At 39.3% G+C, this 21444-nt stretch overlaps 1 protein-coding gene across 3 annotated transcripts; it reads left to right on the top strand.

Moving 5' to 3' along the window:
- The first annotated feature begins 2783 nt into the window (after positions 1-2783).
- On the top strand, positions 2784-12008 carry DTD2 (D-aminoacyl-tRNA deacylase 2). Of its 3 annotated transcripts, none has more exons than XM_008522905.2 (3): positions 2784-3006; positions 6039-6108; positions 10424-12008. In XM_008522905.2, the coding sequence occupies exons 1-3, from the start codon at positions 2896-2898 to the stop codon at positions 10747-10749; spliced, it is 507 nt and encodes a 168-aa protein (XP_008521127.1). In that variant the 5' UTR covers positions 2784-2895; the 3' UTR covers positions 10750-12008. The 3 variants fall into 3 exon arrangements, with proteins under 3 accessions (XP_008521127.1, XP_070484752.1, XP_008521128.1); XM_070628651.1 differs by having other exon boundaries at positions 2833-2964; XM_008522906.2 differs by having other exon boundaries at positions 2836-3549.
- Positions 12009-21444: the final 9436 nt, after the last annotated feature.

Here is a 21444-nt window from a genome sequence, read left to right as displayed (position 1 = left end):
CACACCCAAGGTGAGAATTTCCACTCCATGTCACAGCAATATTTCTTATTATAAATGAATAAATTAGTATTCTGGTTCTAACCCAGTCTCATGTACATTTGAGTTAGTGTGAACCAACTTCTCAGAATCCGATCACCTCCCTAAGCACTGAGAAAATACAAATCTCTGAGCTCTGAAGTGGGGGGCTAGATTTCTTCCAGCCTTCTCTAAGATGAACTGTTTACCTCTTCCAGTTGCACTTCTACTGATTAGCATACCCCCACGTAAAGCCTCAGGTGAGAGGTTCATTTCAGAGCTGAAGTTTAGGAAAAGCTCTGTTTATTTTGAGAACTGTGAAACAGATTATAGTTCCTTTCTCTCTCTTTCCTTTTTACAGTCGGGAAGCATAACATCAACTATAAAGGAGCTTTTAGAAGCGGTTCTCAAATTTTTCATGATTGTGGAATACTTTGAAATGTCAAAATTTGGGGCAGACAACTTGAATGAATTGAACAATTTAAAACAACTCTAAACCAACTATTGTACCATCCCAGAGAGCCTAGAATGCATTCAGAGTTAACCCAGTACTTATACTGTCCCCTTGAACATTGTAGCTGTTTGAGAACTATTCCTGCCCGGACAGGGACTTCTTAGACACTCACAAGGCAAAGTTTTCCTATTTTCCTGAGAACCACCATCCCCCTCTGGAGCTAACCTAAAGCTGTGTTTTGCCTTTTCCCTCTAACTTGAAGCAAATTGTGCAACATACTCCACCTCAGCATTACCTACAATGGAAATAATTGTTTTATAATAAAAATTAAAGTTATATATCTGTGGAAACTTTGCGACATACTGTATCATCTTAGCACTCCAGTAAGAACAAGTGTCTTCTCTGTTTTCAGTTTCCCCCACTGAGACTTACTCACATATTTCTATTTTCTTTACTCCTAATGCTTTATTTTTGTTCACATTTTACTACTGTATTGTATATATGTCTTACCTTCTTAAATTCTTTGCGGAATGAGAATAGATATTCAAAAAATAAAATACAGGAAGGAAATACCTTCTCTTTGGTGCCTACTCTCTACTGCCCTCTGCAGGTAGAAGGAAAGAATAAGCAAGCCACAACCTATTACTACCTACATAATATCCAGGAGATCCTCACCCAACAGGAAGGTTTAAAGGTTGGTGATTTTTGAGAGGCTGACGATTACCAACCAGACTCCATCTATTCACAGGAAGAGTTTCCCAATTTGCTAAGGTCCCTTCACCGTGGAAAGCTCTCTGGGAACCATATACCCTATTCTCAAGAGACCTCCCTATCTGCTGCACCCATACACAAATGGACATCGAAGTCCTATCTCATTCCTGGCCAAGGCTAAGAGGCTCTGTGTCAAAGTTCCTTCCAGTCTTGCAAAACTTGAGTCTGAGAGTGAAAAGGAAAGGACTCAATAGTTATAATGTCTGCATAAAGGTACAGACATTAAGCAATGCAACTTGTCTGTGCCTTCCAGACAAACTTCAACAAATGTATAAATCCCTGCAATGCAGCAATCACAGATCATGTGAGATTTTTCTTTTCTTTTTTCTTTTTTTTTTTTTTCTGGTGAGGAAGAGTCACCCTGAGCTAACATCTGTTGCCAAGCTTCCTCTTTTTTTTTTTTTTTTTTTTTTGCTTGAGGAAGATCAGCCTTGAGCTAACATCTGTGCCAATTTTCCTCTATTTTGTATGTGGGATGCCTCCACCACATGGTGGATGAGTAGAGTAGGTGTGCCTGGGGATCCGAACCTGCAAACCTGAGCCATAGAAACAGAGGGGGCAGAACTTCAATCACTCAGCCATGGGGCTGGCCCCTGCTTTTCATTTTTACAAAGAGTATAAGGCAGCCTGTGAGATAACCACCAAACAGCCGGCTTCAATTTCGTATAGAAAGGACCATTGCTTATGCATAGATTATTTTCTTCAGTCACACTACTTTGCATGGATAGCAACACTGTCAGTGATGTCATCTTCTAAAACAACAGACTCGAATGTATAGGCATATTGTGCCAACTGAGCCCAAATCAATGACCTGGGTAATGCAATCAGGGTAACACTATTGTTCGTGGTCTAAATCCTCCAAACCCATAGAAAAAGAATGCTAATCTGATGCCTGTTCAAGGAATATGTTATGTGGGAAAGAAAATCAACCCCTCGTTTAATTTTATTTACATTTGAATATGTACTTACAGGAAACACATCACAGAATTTAATACCACTACATGCATTAGAATATGTCATTTTATTTTTGTATTAGTAGGAGGTTAAGAAATTTATTAACAAACACATTTTCTTTTTTTGGCGAGGATATGTTCTAAAGAATTGATCTGCAAAAGTGTATTCATGTCGCATACCAACACTTTTCCAGCAACTGCGAGATCAGAATGATTTATAGCATTTCTGCTAGAAGAGGCAGCCTTGTTTTATTGATTGGGGTAAGCAAATTTTTGAAGGATTTATAGCTTTTAGTTCCATCTCTGCTTGCTTTGTGATTAAATAGACTCATTCTATTTACCTATCTTCATAATGGGCATAACATGGACTTCAGCAGGTTTAAATTTTTTCAATGTCTGAAAACCTGTTTTCCGAGCTGAAAAATGTTTTTTCAAAAGTTTTGTAAGGTAGAGATCCAATGAGTCTTTTCACTCGTTTAGTGGTATACACCGAGCGCCTTCTACAGTCAGGCGGGTTCCGTAGAGGGGTTAGTACTCCGTCTTTGAGGACCACACATCCGGGAAATCCGAGAGCTAGACAGAGGCCCCGCCCCCTATGGGCGGGACCACGGAGGTCAGCGTGTCCCTCCTCCCTGCGCGCAGGGGGCGGAGCCTGCGCGGCGCGCAGCCTGAACCCGCCGGACCGGCGCGCCGGCTTCCGCCATGGCCGAGAGCGGCCGGACACCTCAGGCCCGGGCGCTCCTGCAGCAGTGCCTGCACGCCCGGCTGCAAGTACGCCCCGCCGAGGGGGACGCCGCGGCCCAGTGGGTGGAGGTAACGTCGGCCCCGCAGCTCCAGTCAGCCTCCGGCGCGCAGGGGCGGTTCTTGCCGCGGTGACTCGTCCGCCCGCGTCTCCCTGCTAACCTGCCGCGTGGCGCGCGGCACGTGCTGTGGGCGGCGCGGGACTTCCGGCCGCCCTCCCGACGCTGCCCACAGGGCCCGGCCTCGCTGCGCCGTGTCCTCAGTCCTGCCCTGCCGGCCCCGCGCCTTCTCCCTCTTCTTACCCTGGAGAGAGGGCGTGTCCCCTGCCTGGGGCCGCGGGAAGTGAACCTCCGCTCGCCGTTCTGCCACCTGAGCTCGGTGACCTGGAGGCCTGATTATCTCACACTTTTTGCTCCTAAAGAGCAAAGGCCTTGCCGCGCCCTTCGCCTTGCTCGGGCTGCGGGTGGCCGTGGCTGCTCTCGTTCGAGCTTGTAGATTAGATTTGTTGCAAACGTTCACGATGTGTTTTGCCTTGTGCTCCAGATCCCGTCGAATTCCCTCCTATGTTGACTGCAGCTAGGTTTTAGCATAGAAATGAGATTTCCCACGAAACAGGTCTGTTTTTCAAGGAACTTCTAAGACTTTGATTTATTTCCAACTAGAAACGCTACTTTTGTAATAATGTTGCATTGTTATCTAACACATTTCCTGCAAAGAATTAAAAACGTTTACACCAATATGATTTCCTTCCACTTGCCCAACAGCCTTTTTAAGACAGCCTGCTGCCACTCCGTGCAAAAAAAAATTAAAATGTTCTTTACGGCCCCTGACTTATTTTTGGTTGAAATGAAGAAAAATATTAGTTCATAATTAAGACTTTGGGAGCATCTCCTTCAGTCGTTTGCCGAATTCGGTCCCAGATCTAGAATTCCTTAACGCAATCCTAGTCGTTATTTTACATAGTACCCATAAACTATGATGTGTGGGTAATTATTCTTAAATCAGAGTGTTACCCTCTGCTAATTTGGAAATATTTATAGACATAAACATTCCTATATTTTCCCGTCCCTTTTTCCTTCTCAAAAATTCATGTTTCTTATTTTGTTATTGCCTTATTTTGAGGTCGTGATTCCTCTAACATTATTTGGTATTATATTCTTTTTATATTTGCCATCCTATCCAAAGAATTGCCTATTGTAGTCGCCTCATGGGACTATAAATCTCAAACTATTAATCATTTCGATTTCTTCCTTGCTTGTCTTTTTATATTCTTCATGCCACATCTCCTTAAGCAAAATCACAGATATTTTATTGCTGTCTTTCACAGTATCAGTTTGTGTTTATAAACTTTAAAAGCTGTTTTAAAGCTTTCCCTTCCACTCCCACACATGGCTCAATTAGCGTAAAGAGCTGACAAGTAATTAGATAGTGAGAAAGTAAATTCTTTCCTCTTTCTCAAGCATCCTCTTCCCTATTCTATTATTAAAAAGTTCTAATTTTTTAAAAACATTGTTAAAAGATTTGAAGGTTGCTTTGTGTGTTCTTAGTTTCATTCGTTTAACCCTTTGCTGTCACAGGCTAACGTTTCTCTTCCTGGGAGATGAACTTTTTTAAGCTACAGTGAGATTGATCTCTACTTTCCTATATGTTTGAAATGGTTTTTACCAAAAGAAGTTACAAGAAAAGTAATTCTGACCTGAAGAGGGGAATTTGTAGGTCACAACTTAAGATCTATTATTGGAATACACTAAAGGAAAATACCAAAATACTGTACTGAGGAGGTAGTGTGGCGAGTGAGAAGAACAGGTGTCTGTTTCTGCAGATAATTAGATAATTCTGACATTGCAAGTGTCCAGCTATGAATGTGCTTGAGATTTTGGCTCCTGCTGAAACAATGCCGATGGAGAGGCCTGGGACAGTGGTACTCGTGTCGTTCAACCCGGCAGCTCCTGGTTATGGGTGTGCATTAGAGGCCTTTGCTTGTTCCAAAAGCACAGTCACACTTTTTAAAATTGCTTCTTTTCCAGGTAAATCAGATAGATGTGCGTGCAGAGCTGCATTTATATTTACATGGAAGACTATTTAGATAACACATACAGCCTGTAAGATACCATTGAACTTACATGCGCTCAACAGATAAATTGAGTCCCTGTCATGTACAAAGCAGCCTGTAAAGTGCTTTGGGAGTTAAAATGTAAAATAAATTGTATTTCAGCCCTCAAATTTATTTTAACATACTCACTTAATGAGCACTGATATAGCTCTTACTATGAACCAGGCACTGTTTTAAGCACTTTACAAATATTAACTCATTCCATCTTCATAATAGGTCTCGGACTCAGCAAGGTTAATCTACAAAATAAAAAATGTAATGATTCATTCAGCAGTAAAATCAAAATCATTTATCAAGTGTCTCTTTTCCATATAGTCTCTGTCATACAAGAGCTAATAAAGAAATATCCAAGTCATTAGATGAAATAAATAAGCTTACATTCCTAACAGACAGCCTCGTCGTGTAAAGCTTAACATCATAAATGCAGTTTCCGAGGGTAATCACTATGTTTGTTTAAAGCACTGACAACAATAACAAAAAATAATTGGACAGTTTCTTGGAATTTATTGAAGTAGAATCAGATCCTTATTTTCACTATTGGCAAATAAATGGATTAAGAAGAATAAAGAGTGATAATGTCAAAAGATAGCAGTCACACTATTGCTTACCCATGAGCCACATCTGATACGATGTGAATTCATTTGGCGTTGAGTAACTGGGGCGCTGCACCGTGAATGTTTCTATCAGACTGACTGAGGGGGTAGGAGGCTAGTTCATAGTCCTAAAGTTTTTGACTAGAAGTAAATGTTTGAAGGTCTAACTTGTGGTCTTCACTGCTGTTGGCTGCATTTTAATTTTTGAAAGAAATGATAACTGAGGTGATTCAATATTGAAAAAGATTGTTTCCTCACATATTTAAGAAATGAAATCTCTTGTAAAAACTTATCTTCCTTTGCGTTTAACCTCTAACAGCTGTGAAGTTTTATTCATTTACTTCTGTGTCTCTTTATAGAGGTTTCTTTCTAATCTGAGTTGTGGTAATTTCTCATAGGTTCAGAGAGCATTAGTGATCTACGTGTGCTTTTTCAAGGGAGCTGATAAAGAACTTCTTCCCAAGATGGGTATGTGTTTGATGTTTCTTTTTTAAGAATGAGAATGAATAGTGATAGATAAATGAACCAGAGGGGCAAAAAGCACAATCTTGAATTGTCCTGGTATGTAAATTATAAATGACTTAACTCGGTGTATTGTTGTTGGCTTTGGCTATTTGCCTCTTCCAAAGTTTAAAGTAAGCAAGTGTGGTGGAATTCTTTTAAAACATCTGCAGCATTTCACCTGGCTTATAGATTGGTTTCGAAGGGCGTACACACACACAAAGACAGACAATGCACTGAGATTCAGCCAAGGATACAGAAATTTTTGGAAGCAGGGTGGCCACATAGGGAGAAACAGATGCTGTATTTCTTAATATAGTTTCCTTACCTCCCAGAGTCCCTGACAGGGGCATGTAGGTGACACTGTATGTATAAGATGTGGATCCCTTCAAATCCAGACAGCTCAGGCTTACATCATTATTATGGAAGAATTTACATTAACCATTTATATGGCACTTCTTTGTTGGAAATGTGTATAAATATAAGGTTCTCCTGATTCTCGAACCAACCTCAGTGTCATCACAGGCACACCTCCTCCAGGGGCAGAGAAAGCAGAGTTAATGTTCAGGCATCTCTGATGAATAAATTCACCTGCCTGCAGCTTTGCAGTATCCTGGACAGTCCATAGCACTGCACATTGCTTGTTATAATGCCATAGGTTCAGATATACCAAACCAAATCATATACTCTCTCAAGAGCATTCGATATAATAATTATGTCCGAAAAAAAAAAGCTTGAAATATGGAGCTATCCCTAAGGTTGGAGACAGGTTATATTCTCTTCATTAGTAGAGAACAACACCCATTGTCTGATTAATAAGAAATATAAATTATACAAATGGGTTGTTGAAGCCTGCAGAAGTTAACCCAGAAGAGCTTCAGGTAGTGGAACTCAAGGGTAAATAGCCCGAAGAGGAACAGCTTAGACAAAAGGCTAAAGCTCCTAGAGGGAATTTATACCGAGACATCAAACATGTTGACAACTTTGTCAGAGGATGGAAACTAGACTTAAGAAGGCACTACAATGGGGCCACCCGGCGGTGCAGCGGTTAAGTGCACATGTTCCGTTTCTCAGTGGCCTGAGTTTCACCGGTTCGGATCCCGAGTGCGAACATGGCACCGCTTGGCATGCCATGCTGTGGTAGGCGTCCCACATGTAAGGTGGAGGAAATGGGCACGGATGTTAGCTCAGGGCCAGGCTTCCTCAGCAAAAAGAGGAGGATTGGCAGCAGATGTTAGCTCAGGGCTAATCTTCCTCTAAAACAAAAGAAAACAAAAAAAAAAAGAAAGAAGGGACTACGATAGACCGGGCCCTGATGATTTAGTTGTTAAAGTTCTGTGTTCTTACGGCTTCAGCAGCCCGGGTTTGTTTCCTGGTGGCAGAATCACACCATGTTGGTTGCCATGCTGTGGTGGTGCTCACATAGAAGAGCGAGAAGGACTTACAACTAGGATATACAACCGGGCACTCAGGCGCTCTGGGGAGTGAGGGGAGAAAAGGGGAAGACTGGCAACAGATGTTAGCTCAGAGTGAATCCTTCCCTGAAAAAAGAAAAAAAGGAAGAAACTGCAGTAGGTGAAGATGGAAAGCCAGTAACTGTAATAGTTTGAAATTTGAGTCTGGAGGATAATAGGGATCTCTGAAGGGTTTAAGGAGAAAATGAAATGAGGGTGCCTGTTAGAGAGGATGATTTGCCAGGTCCTAAAGCTTGAGTATTGGACATTCTGTCCATTTTCCTGAGTTAATATTTTGCCTTGAATTAAATCTTTCTTCACCATAAATAGTATAGTAGAAATCTTCAAAATTAGGAAGAGAATTTTTGTCATTGTGACTTAAGACTGACTTCCTGAAGTTGTTTCATATATTCTTAAATGGATCTTAATCATAATAAGATGAAATGAACCAACCAAATCCAAGCTGCGTTTTGTTGTATAGTAATTAAATTCTGTGTGCTTCCATGTGTCTATCTGAGTTCACTTTGAATACATGCATAGATTGTGGTGAATTAAAAACACTGAGGAGGGGGCCGGCCTGGTGGCGCAGCGGTTAAGCATACACATTCCACTTTGGCAGCCCAGGGTTTGCCGGTTCAGATCCCTGGTGCGAACATAGCACCGCTTGGCAAGCCATCCTGTGGTAGGCGTCCCATGTATAAAATAGAGGAAGATGGGCACGGATGTGAGCTCAGGGCCAGTCTTGCTCAGCAAAAAGAGGAGGATTGGCAGCAGATGTTAGCTCAGGGCTAATCTTCCTCACAAAAAAAAAAAAATCACTGAGGAGGTCCACCTTAACTCTCTTAGTGGATAGTCTAACACAAAGCTTTAAATATCATGATTCTCAGTAAAGAACTGTGATTCTTAAGAGTCACATTCTGCTAGTGTGAGTTGTAAGCAAAATAAGCCCATCTATTATTGATGGCATTAGCTTATACTTTCCACTACTCCAGGGGGCAGAGTAAGCCAGTGTGATGGGCTTCTCTTAACCCCCACCTCATACTTGCTGCATGGATTCAGATCTTCCCAATCACATCATGCACTGGTACCTTGGGAATATGACAACCAGTTATAGCCATAAAGTCTGAAACAGCAAGGTTAACATAGAGATGTGCAGACTCTTCCTCAATTCATCTTCAGTATAATTGGGCCAAGATCCAGGGACCTGTCAAAGCATAACTTCCCATATACATCATTAGAGATACTGGATTGACAATCTGTCTTAGGATCTTTCCGTTTCCAACGTGCCATTAATTCATTGTCTCATTTTAATTCTACCTGCTGACACTTGTATTTCTATTATATTTACTTCTACATACTGCTATCTGTATACCTAGAGTATTAATTGAATTCTCAATTATAGCCAGTAGAGGGAGGTGTGGGGAAGTATAGTAAATTTTACTCACCTCTCTGGCCTGTTATTCCGAAATTGCCTCTTTGGTCTATCACTAGTCTGAGGCCAGATAGCTGCATAGTGATTTCCATTGGAATGAAGTGCTCTGGAGAGTTACAATTTCCTTAGAAGCAGTCAGTAAGGACTGCTGGCTATATAGCAAAGTCCTATTTGTAATAGAGAAAATTAGAGGAATTTTAAAATAGATGTCAGTTAAGTGAAAACTGATAGCACTTAATACATAGCTTAGGAATTCATTTGGGTGTTCACCTTCACAGATTTTTACCAGGTTCATTCCCTGTAGAGGGGGGCAACCATACTGAATTCCTGCTGATCTTGACTACAGACCCTCTAATAATTGAAGCCGTTGACTACCCCACCCGAAGGCATACCTTTTCAAGGCTGATTGGGCAGAAGTGTGAGGTTTATATAGTTTCTTTTACCGTTTGTCCTCTCAGGACTATTCTCTACAAGCAGAGGTTACTTATACCCTTTATAGAGGTAGGAAGACCCTAAGGCTATTTACATTAGGTATTTCTCTTGTTTATTGTTTTGAAAATGGCTAATGTTGAGATGTAAAGGTTTTCTAAGTTTAGATTTTTAGCTACACATAGATGTTTATGGTGATGTTGACACATTAGCTATAAGAGTATAATTTCATCAATTCTATAAAAATAATACCATGTTGTGTTGTATGTATACGAAGATAATGCCAGTAACTCTATACCTTTTGATTTACTTTTTCAGTTGTAACAATAAATTTCTGATGATTCTTGCTTTTACCTTTACCCTTCTCTCATGGGTTATATTTGTAAACTGATTCGTCCGTGTTAGCAGTGCCTTTGAGATTCTGAAACTACAAAATCAGTTCGTTTATAATGGGATTGAACCTGGAACTTTTGTCTCTGCATAGAACTCTAGGCAACTAAGTTTAATGTAACAAATGCACTAAGATTTGTATTTAATATTCTTTGTTATAAAGCAGAATTTGGTGTGAGGAGGATTTGTCATAGTCTTTTCCCAATGGGATTTGCTCATGAAATATAAAAAGGAGCAAGAAGGCAAAATCTTCTCATGCATCCCCCTGAGACAACAGTATTTTGAGGTTCCAGGATATAGTCAATTCTTTAGTCCTTTCTGGATGAACTTAAGTGATCTTAACTGCCAAGTCAGATTTAAAACATTGTGCCATTTTCTGCATGAAATTTGCCCTGTTTTTCATGCTTAGATCATTCAGCTTAGTGAAGCAATTTTTAAAATCTAAGTAGAGACATTGAGTAAAAAGCAGGAGCTGACAAACTGAGCTTTAAAGATGAGATTTGCTGACTAGAAGATTATTGGTTTTCTTCATGTTTGTTTTTCACTTCAAAACGTTTCCCTTTTCTTCTCCGCCCAGTTAGTACACTGTTAAACGTGAAATTAAGTGAGACAGAAAACGGCAAGCTCGTCTCTATACTGGATCTACCTGGCAACATTCTTATCATCCCTCAAGCCACCCTTGGGGGGAGAGTAAAAGGAAGAAACATGCAGTATCACTCTAACTCGGGAAAAGAAGATGGGTTAGAACTTTATTCCCAATTTGTGGCTCTCTGTGAAAAAGAATTAGCTGCTAACAGCAAGTGTGCAGAAGCTGGGGTTGTGGTGAAACATGGCACTTACGGGAACAGGCAGGTGTTAAAGCTGGACACCAATGGACCATACACACACCTAATTGAGTTTTGAAATATTAAAAGTTAGTTTCTACGGCTGTTTTCTGGTATAAAATGATCTAGACTAAAATTAGATTTTCTTCCCCTTCGTCTTGAATACACTAATCTGCAGCATTTTTGGACAAGAAAATCCTCAGTCCCATCCATAACTCTGCAACCTGCTAGTTGGATGACCTTACCAAAGCACCTGAACTCTGGATCTCAGTCACTTCTCATCCTGCTTTCCCCTACACTTCACCCAGAAATTTGAAAAATGCTTTCCATTCATTTTATGATCGTTGTGGAAATGTTCTTAGGGAGGTGTATTTAAGTATTTTGCAATGAAGAATTTTGTGCAAAATGTAGAGAAATATATTTCTTATACCCCTAAATGTATGTAATATGTAATAAAAATACCTGTTTTCATTAAAATTAGATAAAATCCAGCACAAACTGATGATAATTTTATCAATTTTGTTTTACTGTTTCGGTTTTACACATTTTGAGTGAATACGAGATTTACTATTCCTTTTAATGTCTATGAAAATGTAATAATACAGAAATGTTATTGTGCATTATAGTATTACTTTCCAAGGACATCCAAGTGCTTCAAATTATTTTAAAAACGTTTAGTTGATAAAGGAACAAAATATAGGGGATTAAAATATGTTTTTATTTAATATACCAATAGGTTAATATTCTGTTTCTTAGTTTTTTACCAATGTATGTCTCACTTTCTGTCTTTGGTTTTTGAAAGTTACTGCTTCATGAATTTAGTGTTAGTTCATAAATTTTTTAGGAAGTTTCTTTCTTGTTGAATTGTATTGCTATAAAAGGAAGAAAAAGGGAAGCTTTCTACTGGAATTCTTTGAAAACAAGTTGACTTGTTCATTTCCAGATTTGGAGCCGATGTCATTTTTTCTATTAGTGAATATTATGGACTGAATGTTTGTGTTGTTGTCGCCCACCCCCCCCCCCCAGCCCCTCACTGCCAAAATTCATATGTTGAAGTCCTAACCCCCAATGTGATGATATTTGGAGATGGGACCTTTGGGAGGTAATTAGGGTTAGATGAAGTCATGAGAATGGGGCCCTCATAGTGGGAGTAGTCACCTTGTAAGAGACACCAAAGAGCTTGTTCTCTCTTTCCTGACCGCATGAGGACACAGTGAGGAGGGGGCCATCTACAAGCCAGGAAGAGGACTCTCACCAGAAATGGACCATGATGACACTTTGATCTTGATCTTCTAGCCTCCAGAACTGTGAGAAAATAAATTTCTGTTGTTTAAGTCACCCAGTCTATGGTATTCTTTATGACAGCCTGAGCTGACTAAGCTGGTTATTAAGCAGAAGCTAATAAGGTAGACTTTTCAAAGGCAAGAGAGGAAGAGATATAAGAAATTGAAAGAATAAATGAATAAAAGGTAATATTCAGTTTTTGCAAACTCCTCGGACTTGATTTAAAAAGATATCTTTAAGAGTAAAAACCACAGAATATTTCTAATTACCAAAAAGATGAAATTAACTTGAATAAACATTGCTGAAAATTCCTGTCTTATCATCTCTTCATGTCTGTGTTCCTAAGATATTTAAAATTTTTATTATTACAAAAAAATCCTATTTTCTCTGTATCCTTCCTGCACTGTTCTATTTTGGAACGTGAAAAATCAATAACTGGCTTGGTAATGAGCTCATTGTCCTTAACTTTTGCTTTATTGATTCACGATACACTTATTGAAATGTAATAAACTATTCATAAACTTGCAAACTCCAATTTTCTCAAAGCTTCTCCAAGGAGATGTATATGTCTTTCAAAAAGACCGCCTGTTACCTATTTTAAATTACTTTGATTTTATGTCTAGGTGAAATGCTGACTCACAGCCCTAGATTGCTGTTTTATGGTTCAGGCAATTTTCTTTAAAAAGAATTTACTTAAGGTACTTGTGGAGAATAGCAATTTCAACTACATGAAGGGTTATTAAGAAGAAGGTGATGGCCAATTTAGTTTCATTTGCAAAGAGACTAGAACAAGAGGAAAAGGCAAGAGAAATAGCTGATGTCAAAATGACTACACCCTGGCTTTCTGTAGCTCTTCTGGCCCGAGGTGCTCAAAGAACCTTCAATAGATCTCGTTTTATCTTCACAGTATATAATAAGGATAGTGCTTTGGAAAGTAAGATAATGCTTCAATAATTTTCCCAAGATCACACAGTAGGGAGAAGTAATTTGCATCTTCCCCACTTTTCTTGTAGTGTGAGTTGTTAAAGTTGTAATTGATCTTGATAAAAGCTTAGCATCTCCCAGTGTGGATCTCTTGAGAAAGAACAGCCAATAAATTGGTTTATTTACTAAATTAGATGGCAGTAGGGTTGCAACTAATTTGGGTGCTTTCTGCCTCTGTTTTTCTAAGATTCTGGAACGTTTCAATTATCATTTCTAAATACTATTTTGTCTGTTCATTTAGAAACTTCATAGATTCCATTATAGAAAATACTGTAAGATCCAAAGTACCAATGAGTATAGCATTAATAACTTGAATATACTCATAGAAAGTAAAATAAACATACTTTTACCACTCTTTCGTTAGTTCAAGGCAAAAAGAAGTCATGTCATTTACGAATAATATCTGTATTAAGGATGATTTATTGATTCCATAATGAAAGAACTAAGCTTATCAAACATAAGATCAAATACTGTAGAATCCTGTGCCACTTGTTTTAGAGAATAAGAACTCACATTGGTGTTTTAAGAGAACAATAACATCAAATTCTTGCTCTATAATTAACATTGCAGAGACCCGATGTGTTGTTATGGTTAAATTTATATTTTTAAAAAGCCCCGCATGGTAATGAAACTAGTATATCTAGAAGTGCCTTGCCTGTTGATTTATTGAATTGAGACTAGTTGCTGAAAGGACTACTGGAAAAGAAGCATTTTCGTTCTGAAGCCACCCCTTGGTGACGACTTTACATGTCTGTTTATTTTGATGGTCTGATTATTCTCCCTTACTTCTATTTCCCAATCGCTAATACTTTCTTGCAGACCATCGCCAAGGTAATGTTCATAGACTATCCCTTTCTCTATGATTCTCCACTGTTTAGAATCTTCTATAACTCTTATCTGCAGGACAAAGGCTAAACTTCTGAGCTTCTAAAGATCTCCATACTCCTTGGCAATGAATGAACTATAGAGGACCAAAGTCAGAATTCTGAGAAAACATAAAGAAAAGGCAACGTATGAGAGGCCAGAGGACTCTAGGGATCAGAGAGGTAGAGAGAACCAGAAAAATGCACTGTTAACAGAAGATAGTTTTCAAGATGTAAACAGTGACGAAGTCAGTGCCAAATACTGAAAAAAACCTGGATAATACAAAAACCGAGGAGAGACCTCTGCGCCTAGCAGTTAGGTGTTTTCGAGCTTTTGGGAAATTGAGGTAAAATTTGCAAGAATTGGTAGAGGTAGAAAAAGACTCTTAATCTTTGGTCCTAGGGCAGAGTATCAAAGTGTGCCAGTGGACCTGTGCCAGAATCACCTGGGGAGCCTAACCTTTAACAAAATTCGGGGGCCGGCCCCGTGGCCAAGTGGTTAAGTTCGTGCGCTCAGCTTTGGGGGCCCAGGGTTTTCACCAGTTCAAATCCTGGGCCCGGACATGGCACGACTCATCAGGTCATGCTGAGGTGGCATCCCACATGCCACAACTAGAAGGACCCACAACTAAAAATATACAACTGTACGGGGGGGCTTTGGGGAGAAAAAGGAAAAATAAAATCTTTAAAAAAAAAAAAAATGTGGCTCTCTGGGACCATCCCAAACTTACTGAATTGGACTCTTAGGAGTTAAAAGTTTAGTCACCAGTCTCCCTCAGGTGCTTCTTGTGTACACTGGAATTCCAGAACCACTGTTACTCAGAATGAAGCCCAGACTTCTAAGGCTGGTATCAGGGCTCTCTAATCCGGCTCCAGGCGACTTTCTAACCTTTTCTCCCATTACTTCCCTATAGAAATTCTCCAGTATAGCTTGATTGTATTTTTCTTAGGTCATGCTCATACCTAAGTTGCCCCCTGCTGCCCTCTAAACCATCATCATTCACTATCTAGCTCAAGTCAATCTCTTCTGACCTCACAGTATTTCTCCTGCCTCCACCTTCCTTGGCATTGTGGTTGTGCCGCTCTTGACGCTGTGATGTGTCTTATGAGACTGAGTACTTTGGCTTTAATTTTTCATATTGGTCAGTCTTGACTGCAAGAGTATAAATAATATTGGGCAGAGATAATATAATAGCATACATAATATAGTATCAATATTTTTTATCTCCCACAGTGCTTCCATAGCACTCCATATGTTGTCCATGCTCAATAATTCTTGGCACATATTACCTGAATTAATATGGAGATATGCTGGTGGCCAGAATAGTCTTGATTTTGGCTCAGTTATACTAGCACCTCACACATAGTTTTCTTTGCCTTTAAGGAATAGCAAGAGGTTGCGATGTGCAGGAAGCAAGTTTAAATCAGCTACTCCTTGCTTTAATACAATAGATAACACCAGAAAAAGTAAAGACAAGCCAAAATGAAGGACTTTTGGGTCTCAACACAAATGTGGGCATTGCTGTTTCTATTTTATTGCTTTATTACATCAGAGTGGTCGCTGTATTTTCTTGTGTCACTCAATAGTATCTTCCTAATATAGTATAACTGTTTTGTGTAATAGCTCTATACCTAAAAAAGCAAGCTATTCTTAAAAACAGAAGGGAAAAACTATTTCACTTAAGAAAACTTGTCTTTGAGTCCTTTGTAAAAGAAACTTTTTATGGACCAATTAAAAATATCTTTATTTTGTTTATAAATATGAATTTTGATGCAACAAGCCTTATGAAGACCCATCTATATTTAATTAAAAAATGAAGCAGTTCTGTGGTATGCATCACAAATAGCCAACTTCATGATGAATGTGACTCTACTTCTTTTTATTAAACTTTTCCATATGAGTGAATTCTTTGCACTGGGTTAGCCAGCATTTTTCTCCTAAGAAGCTTAATAAAATTTGACCTATTACGTCAGCTTTTTTCTGCATATGGGAAGACGAATTTGTGTGTAATGCATCACACCCTATGTAACAGTATCTGAGAACCATTAGCTAATGCTGTTAAAAACAGTTGAGGTTGGGAAAGTAATTATGGGGTTTTTTTTAGGGAATGTCTGACCATACTAGTAAAAATGCCACCCTTGGCTCCAACTTTGAGATATTGTTTACTTAGCTTTGTACTAAGGTACATAAACTAAGGCATGCTTCCTACTCCCGGCATTCTTTTAATTTACTTTGCAGCCCTAAGGTAATTCCCTTTATGAGTAGATATGATCATCTTCAAAGTTTAGCTTGCTCAGCGCCTGCATTATCTTTTCTCCTGATTACATTCAGATAGTCTTCATAGCTTTGATTTCTTTTCATTGTATGCATACTTGCCATTTTTAAGCCAGATGTTGAAAATATTCTTCTAACATTTGCTTAATACTACATCATGGATAGTTGCTCTCCACTTAAAGGTTGTAATCTTTAGAATCTGCAGGTAAGCGGTGGACCTGGGGGCTGTGTGAAATATGAATTGTTCAAGATAGGACCCTTACAAAGGGTCTTACCATCTAGTAGGGGACATGGTAGACACAGAAATATACTAGTAATATGTGATCAGTGATACCTGGACGATGCTATCTATGAGCGTTAGAATAGCAGCAGAGGGAGAAGAGTGGCTGGAGTCTGGCTGGAGTGGTGAATCCCTGTGTTAAACAAGGCTTGGCAGCTTGAGCCATCCCTTGAAGAATGGGTAGAATTTCTATAGGCACAAGGAGTGGGGGGAGGCATTTCAAAGTGTGTCTGGACTAATAGGTAAGAAGGTGACGTTAAAGGCTTTGTAAAGAGAAGAGTGACATAATTAAAACAGTTTTTAGGAGAATAGACCTGACAGTTGGCATATAAGGATTACAGAAAGAAGAAAATTTGGTGGCAGGAAGACAGATTTTTTTCAAGTAGTGCAGACCTAGGGGATTAGGGCTCACTTATAACTTAGTAGTGGCTGTGGGTGTGGAAATTAACGTAACTGGAGATATTGGAAGGTGTTTTGAAGACAGATACACTTAAGGGCAGCTGATTGGTTGTGGGGCTAAAGGGAGGAATCAAAAATCACTCTGAAGTCTTACGTATGGATTACTGGAGAAGATGAATTCACATTTTATAAGGTGAGTTGGAGGGACCTGAAGGTTTATCCAAGTAGAAATGTCCAGCAGACTTGTTAGGGCAGAGAGAGCATAGATCTGAGAGTCTTATTTATAAAAGTGATAGTTGAAGCCCTAGAAGTAAATAAGATTGAATCATCCAGTATTCACTGAGTGCCTACTCTGTAAGTATAAGAGGCTCACTGAAAAAGAAAGAGCAGTTCCTAGCCTTACGGAGATTACAATGTAACTGGGCTGTTAAGACAGTTCCCTGGAACACAGAGAAACTAGAGGCGCCGAAGAGAGTAAAATAGTACTGGGGGGAATTGCAGATGGAATAGACTTCACCTAGTTGTGTGAGCATTGACATTTCAGTATCATCTTGAAAATTAAGATCTATAAGAGAGATGATGTAGAGAACAACAAAGGATTTGAGTTCCAACTAAAGTTAGAGCAACAGAAGGAAGAGGAAAAATTGGCGAAGGAAAGAAAGATCAGACAGATAAGTAAGTGGAGAAAGTGGGAGAAGTAAGTAGAAACACCGGTGTCCTGGAGTTTAAGGCTTCAAGAACTGGGGGAGTGGGTGCAAACATGCAGACAAGTTGAAAACATTATAGTAGAGTCAACACCTACATACCCATCACCTAGATTCTACGATTAGCATCTTGCTTGATTTGTTTTGATATCTATCTCCCCATCTGTCCATTCCAAGAATGAGGTTATTTTGTTTGTCAAGGGTTTTTTAGTTTATCTCTCTTCTTTCCTCCCCTTTTGCCTCCGCTGGTTGGCTCGTCCTCTCTGAAGCCCAGGCTGTGTATGAGCCTGCTTCATGTCACCCATACGCCCTAGGTTCACTATACTTACTTCATAAGAATGCCTCTCTACTCCGTGTGCCTTCCTATCTTTAAAGCAAGGTCGCAAATGATGGTTCATGGGAGAAATATTTTTTCCGCCCTTCCGGTTAGGTTAGTTAACTATCCCTGGAAGTCTGCACCTAAGAATAGAGAAGAGCCTGTCTCTAAATGACCCTGTGACTTGTCTAGCTTTCCAGCAGTTTATCAAAGTACGTATGGTCTGAGGACCACCTTAATCTGAATTACTAGGAAAACTTGTGAAAAACGCAAAGGCCCGCATTTCACCCTGGATCTTCTGAATCAGAGTTTCTGAGAAGAGGCCTGGGAATCTGGATTTTAACAGTCACTCTTTGCCACCTGTGACTCCTCCTCAGACTAGCATCTGAGAACTGATTGTACAGTGTAATTAATATCTGAGCTAGAAGTCAAGAGGCTCGTTTTGGAGTCTCAGCTTTCCGATGGACTACGCTAGCATGACTCAGTCCCTCTGGGACTCATCCTAAAAGGGAGGGAATTGTACTTGACAAATTCTGAGATCCTGTCCAGCTCTACCATTTTGTGGAACTCTGAAAACGGAATCTTGTAAATTAGAAGGAGTTGATTAAACTTTAATCAGAGGAACCAAAAAAAAATGTTTAGGTTTGTATTCATTTGACCTACAGTTGTTTCTTTTAATTCAACTAGTATGTGAGTTGCTCATCAAAATAACTAAAGTCTTCCAGCATTTCATGACTTTTCATTTGGTTTTTAAACGCTGAACCATAGAATGAGCTTCAGGCATTTCACTCAGCCCTTTGCCCATTCATAGCTCTGTGTTTCCCTGGTGATTCCAGTGTTTGCAGTCTGCCAGGTCCACTTGGAGCTGTTGCCACTCTGCATTCCTTTTACATTGTTGACAATATCCTTTTTCTCTTCTTCTCTTTCTCACAAAGAAAGTGACTTATTTTCTCAGGGCTCTGAGTTGGCAGACATTACTGCAAGTTTTAAAGCTGTATTTACTAGTGAAAGGAAAAAGCGTCTGATTGTCTTGAGCAAGGCTTAAATTTTGTGCCCTCAATCACCTTGATGTTGGACAGCTTTTTTTTCCATTGTAAATCTGGGCGTAATTTTAATTTCATGATGATTTCAGAATATTATTTAGGTGTTCTTGCTATAACCTTATATATAATAATAATGAGTGTCCAAATCCTACAACAAGATTTTTTTTTAACTGTTTTTCGGAGGTGTTGTAAATTTGCTATTTACTAAGCTTTTCCAAAAATTTTATTGACAGATTCTTATTTACTGAGGTCATATGATCAGAATAAAGTTCATTCAGTATATAACCCACATATTTGTATTTGTGTTAAAACCTGTGTAGGAGTATAGTAATGGCGTATTAATTCCCATATTTTCTCCTCTTTTTTCTTTGATATTTTCATTTAGAAATAAGAAAGAGAAATTATGCAAGCATTTCAATACTGTGCCACTGCTACTCTCTGATTAATATTTGAGATTATTTAATTAACCAGATACTTACTACCTAGTATGTGTGAAGCAGTGGTAGGCATTATAAGCAGAAAGATAACTATATTTCAAGGTGCCTACCATTAAGCTTACAACAGTGATTCATCCTGAATTACACAGTAATCAATAGAGAAAATATTGGACTTTAGCTCTCCTAGGAGTTCTTTGTTAAATGCACTCAGAATTCAAAAGGCATAGTCTTTTAAATAAGAAGTTTTTTAGAATCTACTTTATACCCAGTACTGGGAAACACAGAGGTTATAAAGATAAAATGTGTTCTCTTCCTTTGTGGGTTCATAGCCTTATATATTTCAGGAGATAGAGAGATTGCAGCAGAGAACGTAGATTTGGAAGTTAGCTGCACATGTGTGGTAGTTAAAGTCACCAAAGTTAATAGTATGACGGTTTCTCAAAAAATATCGATGGAACTACCAAGTGATCTAGCAGTCCCACTTCTGGGTATATATCCAAAAGAGTTGAAAGCAGGGTCTCAAAGAGATATTTGCACACCCATGTTCATAGCAGTACTATTCACAATAGCAAAGAAGTAAGCAACCCAAATGTCCATTGAAGGATGAATGGAGAAACAAACGCAACATATACACACAGTGGAATGTTATTCAGCCTTAAAAAGAAAGGAAACCCTGTTACATACTAAAACATGGAGAAACCTTGAGGACTTTATGCTAAGTGACATAAGCCAGTCAGAAAAAGCAAAATACTGCCTGATTCTACTTATATGAGGTATCTAAAGTCGTCAGAGTCATAGAAACAGAAAGTAAGATGGTGGTTGCCAGGGGCTGGAGGGGAAGGGAAAAGGGGAGTTGTTGTTTATTGGGTATAGAGTTTCACTCATGCAGGATGAAAAAGTTCTGGAGATCTGTTTTACAACAATGTGAGTATACTTCAACTACCGAGCTATACACTTAGGAAAAAGTCACGAGGGCCAGCCTGATGGCATAGCAGTTAAGTTTGCAAAATCCACTTTGGCAGCCCAAGGTTCGCTGGTTCTGATCCCGGATGCAGACCCACGCACTGCTTACCAAGCCATGCCGTGGCAGGCGTCCCACATATAAAATAGAGGAAGATGGGCACAGATGTTAGCTCAGGGCCAGTCTTCCTTAGCAAATAGAGGAGGATTGGTGGCAGATGTTAGCTCAGGGCTAAGCTTAATCAAAAAAAAAAAAGAAAGAAAAAGTCACCAAAGTGGATGACGTTGTCTAAACGTGAGTGTGTAGAAAAGATGTCAAATAAGAAACAGTAGAAAGCTGAATATTTAAGAAACAGGCAGATTAAGAGATACCATCAAGAGGCTGACAAAGGGTGGGAAGAGAGGTAGCAGAAAATTTAGAAGAGAATGATGTCATAGAATCCAAGAGAAGGGAGAATTTCTATTCAAGTAGGTTGTAGTCAACAATAGCCAATCCAGTAGCGAGGTCAAATAGGGAAGAACTTTTAAAAAGCCATAGGGAGCCAGCCTTGATGACCCAGTGGTCAAAGTTTGGCTCTCACATTTTCAGCAGCCCGGGTTCATTTCCTGGTGATGGAACCATGCTACCTGTCTATCAGTTGCCATACTGTGGCATGGTTCACATAGAAGAACTAGAACGACTTACAACTAGGATATACATCCGTGCACTGGGGCTTTGGGGAGGGAAAAAATAGCATTGGGATTGACAATTAGAAGGTTACTATGAATGTTACTGAGTGCAGGTTTCTTAGAATTATGCAAGCCAAATATCTTGAGGATTGAATGGGACTTAAGAAAATAGAATAAGTGTAGACAACTCTTCCAAGCAATTGGGGATGAAGGAAATGGAAGAGCTGTAGTTTTGTAGGAAGGCAGTATTAAGGGAATTTTTTTTTTGATGCCCAAAAATCTGAGCATGTTTTTAGAGAAAGAGGAAGTATAAAAATTGAAGAAAGAAGAAGAGAGCCTTATGGAGCAAAATCTCCAATCAAAAGAATAGGTGGAGGGATGCTTTTGGAAAACTTTGGGTATCCCCTGAGATGAGAGGAAAAGCTTGCTGAGTATAGGATGAAAAGGAGAGTTCTAATGCAGTTCAGACATCATGCCCTCTACTTTTGCTGTAAAACATAAGCCTTGATCATCTGTGACAGAGGAAGATGGCGTGGGTAGTGGCTGGAGGACAGTAGTGA

The sequence above is a fragment of the Equus przewalskii genome, chromosome 1, assembly GCF_037783145.1.
Source record: "Equus przewalskii isolate Varuska chromosome 1, EquPr2, whole genome shotgun sequence".
NCBI lineage: Eukaryota > Metazoa > Chordata > Mammalia > Perissodactyla > Equidae > Equus > Equus przewalskii.
This window is presented reverse-complemented; position numbering and strand designations above follow the sequence as displayed.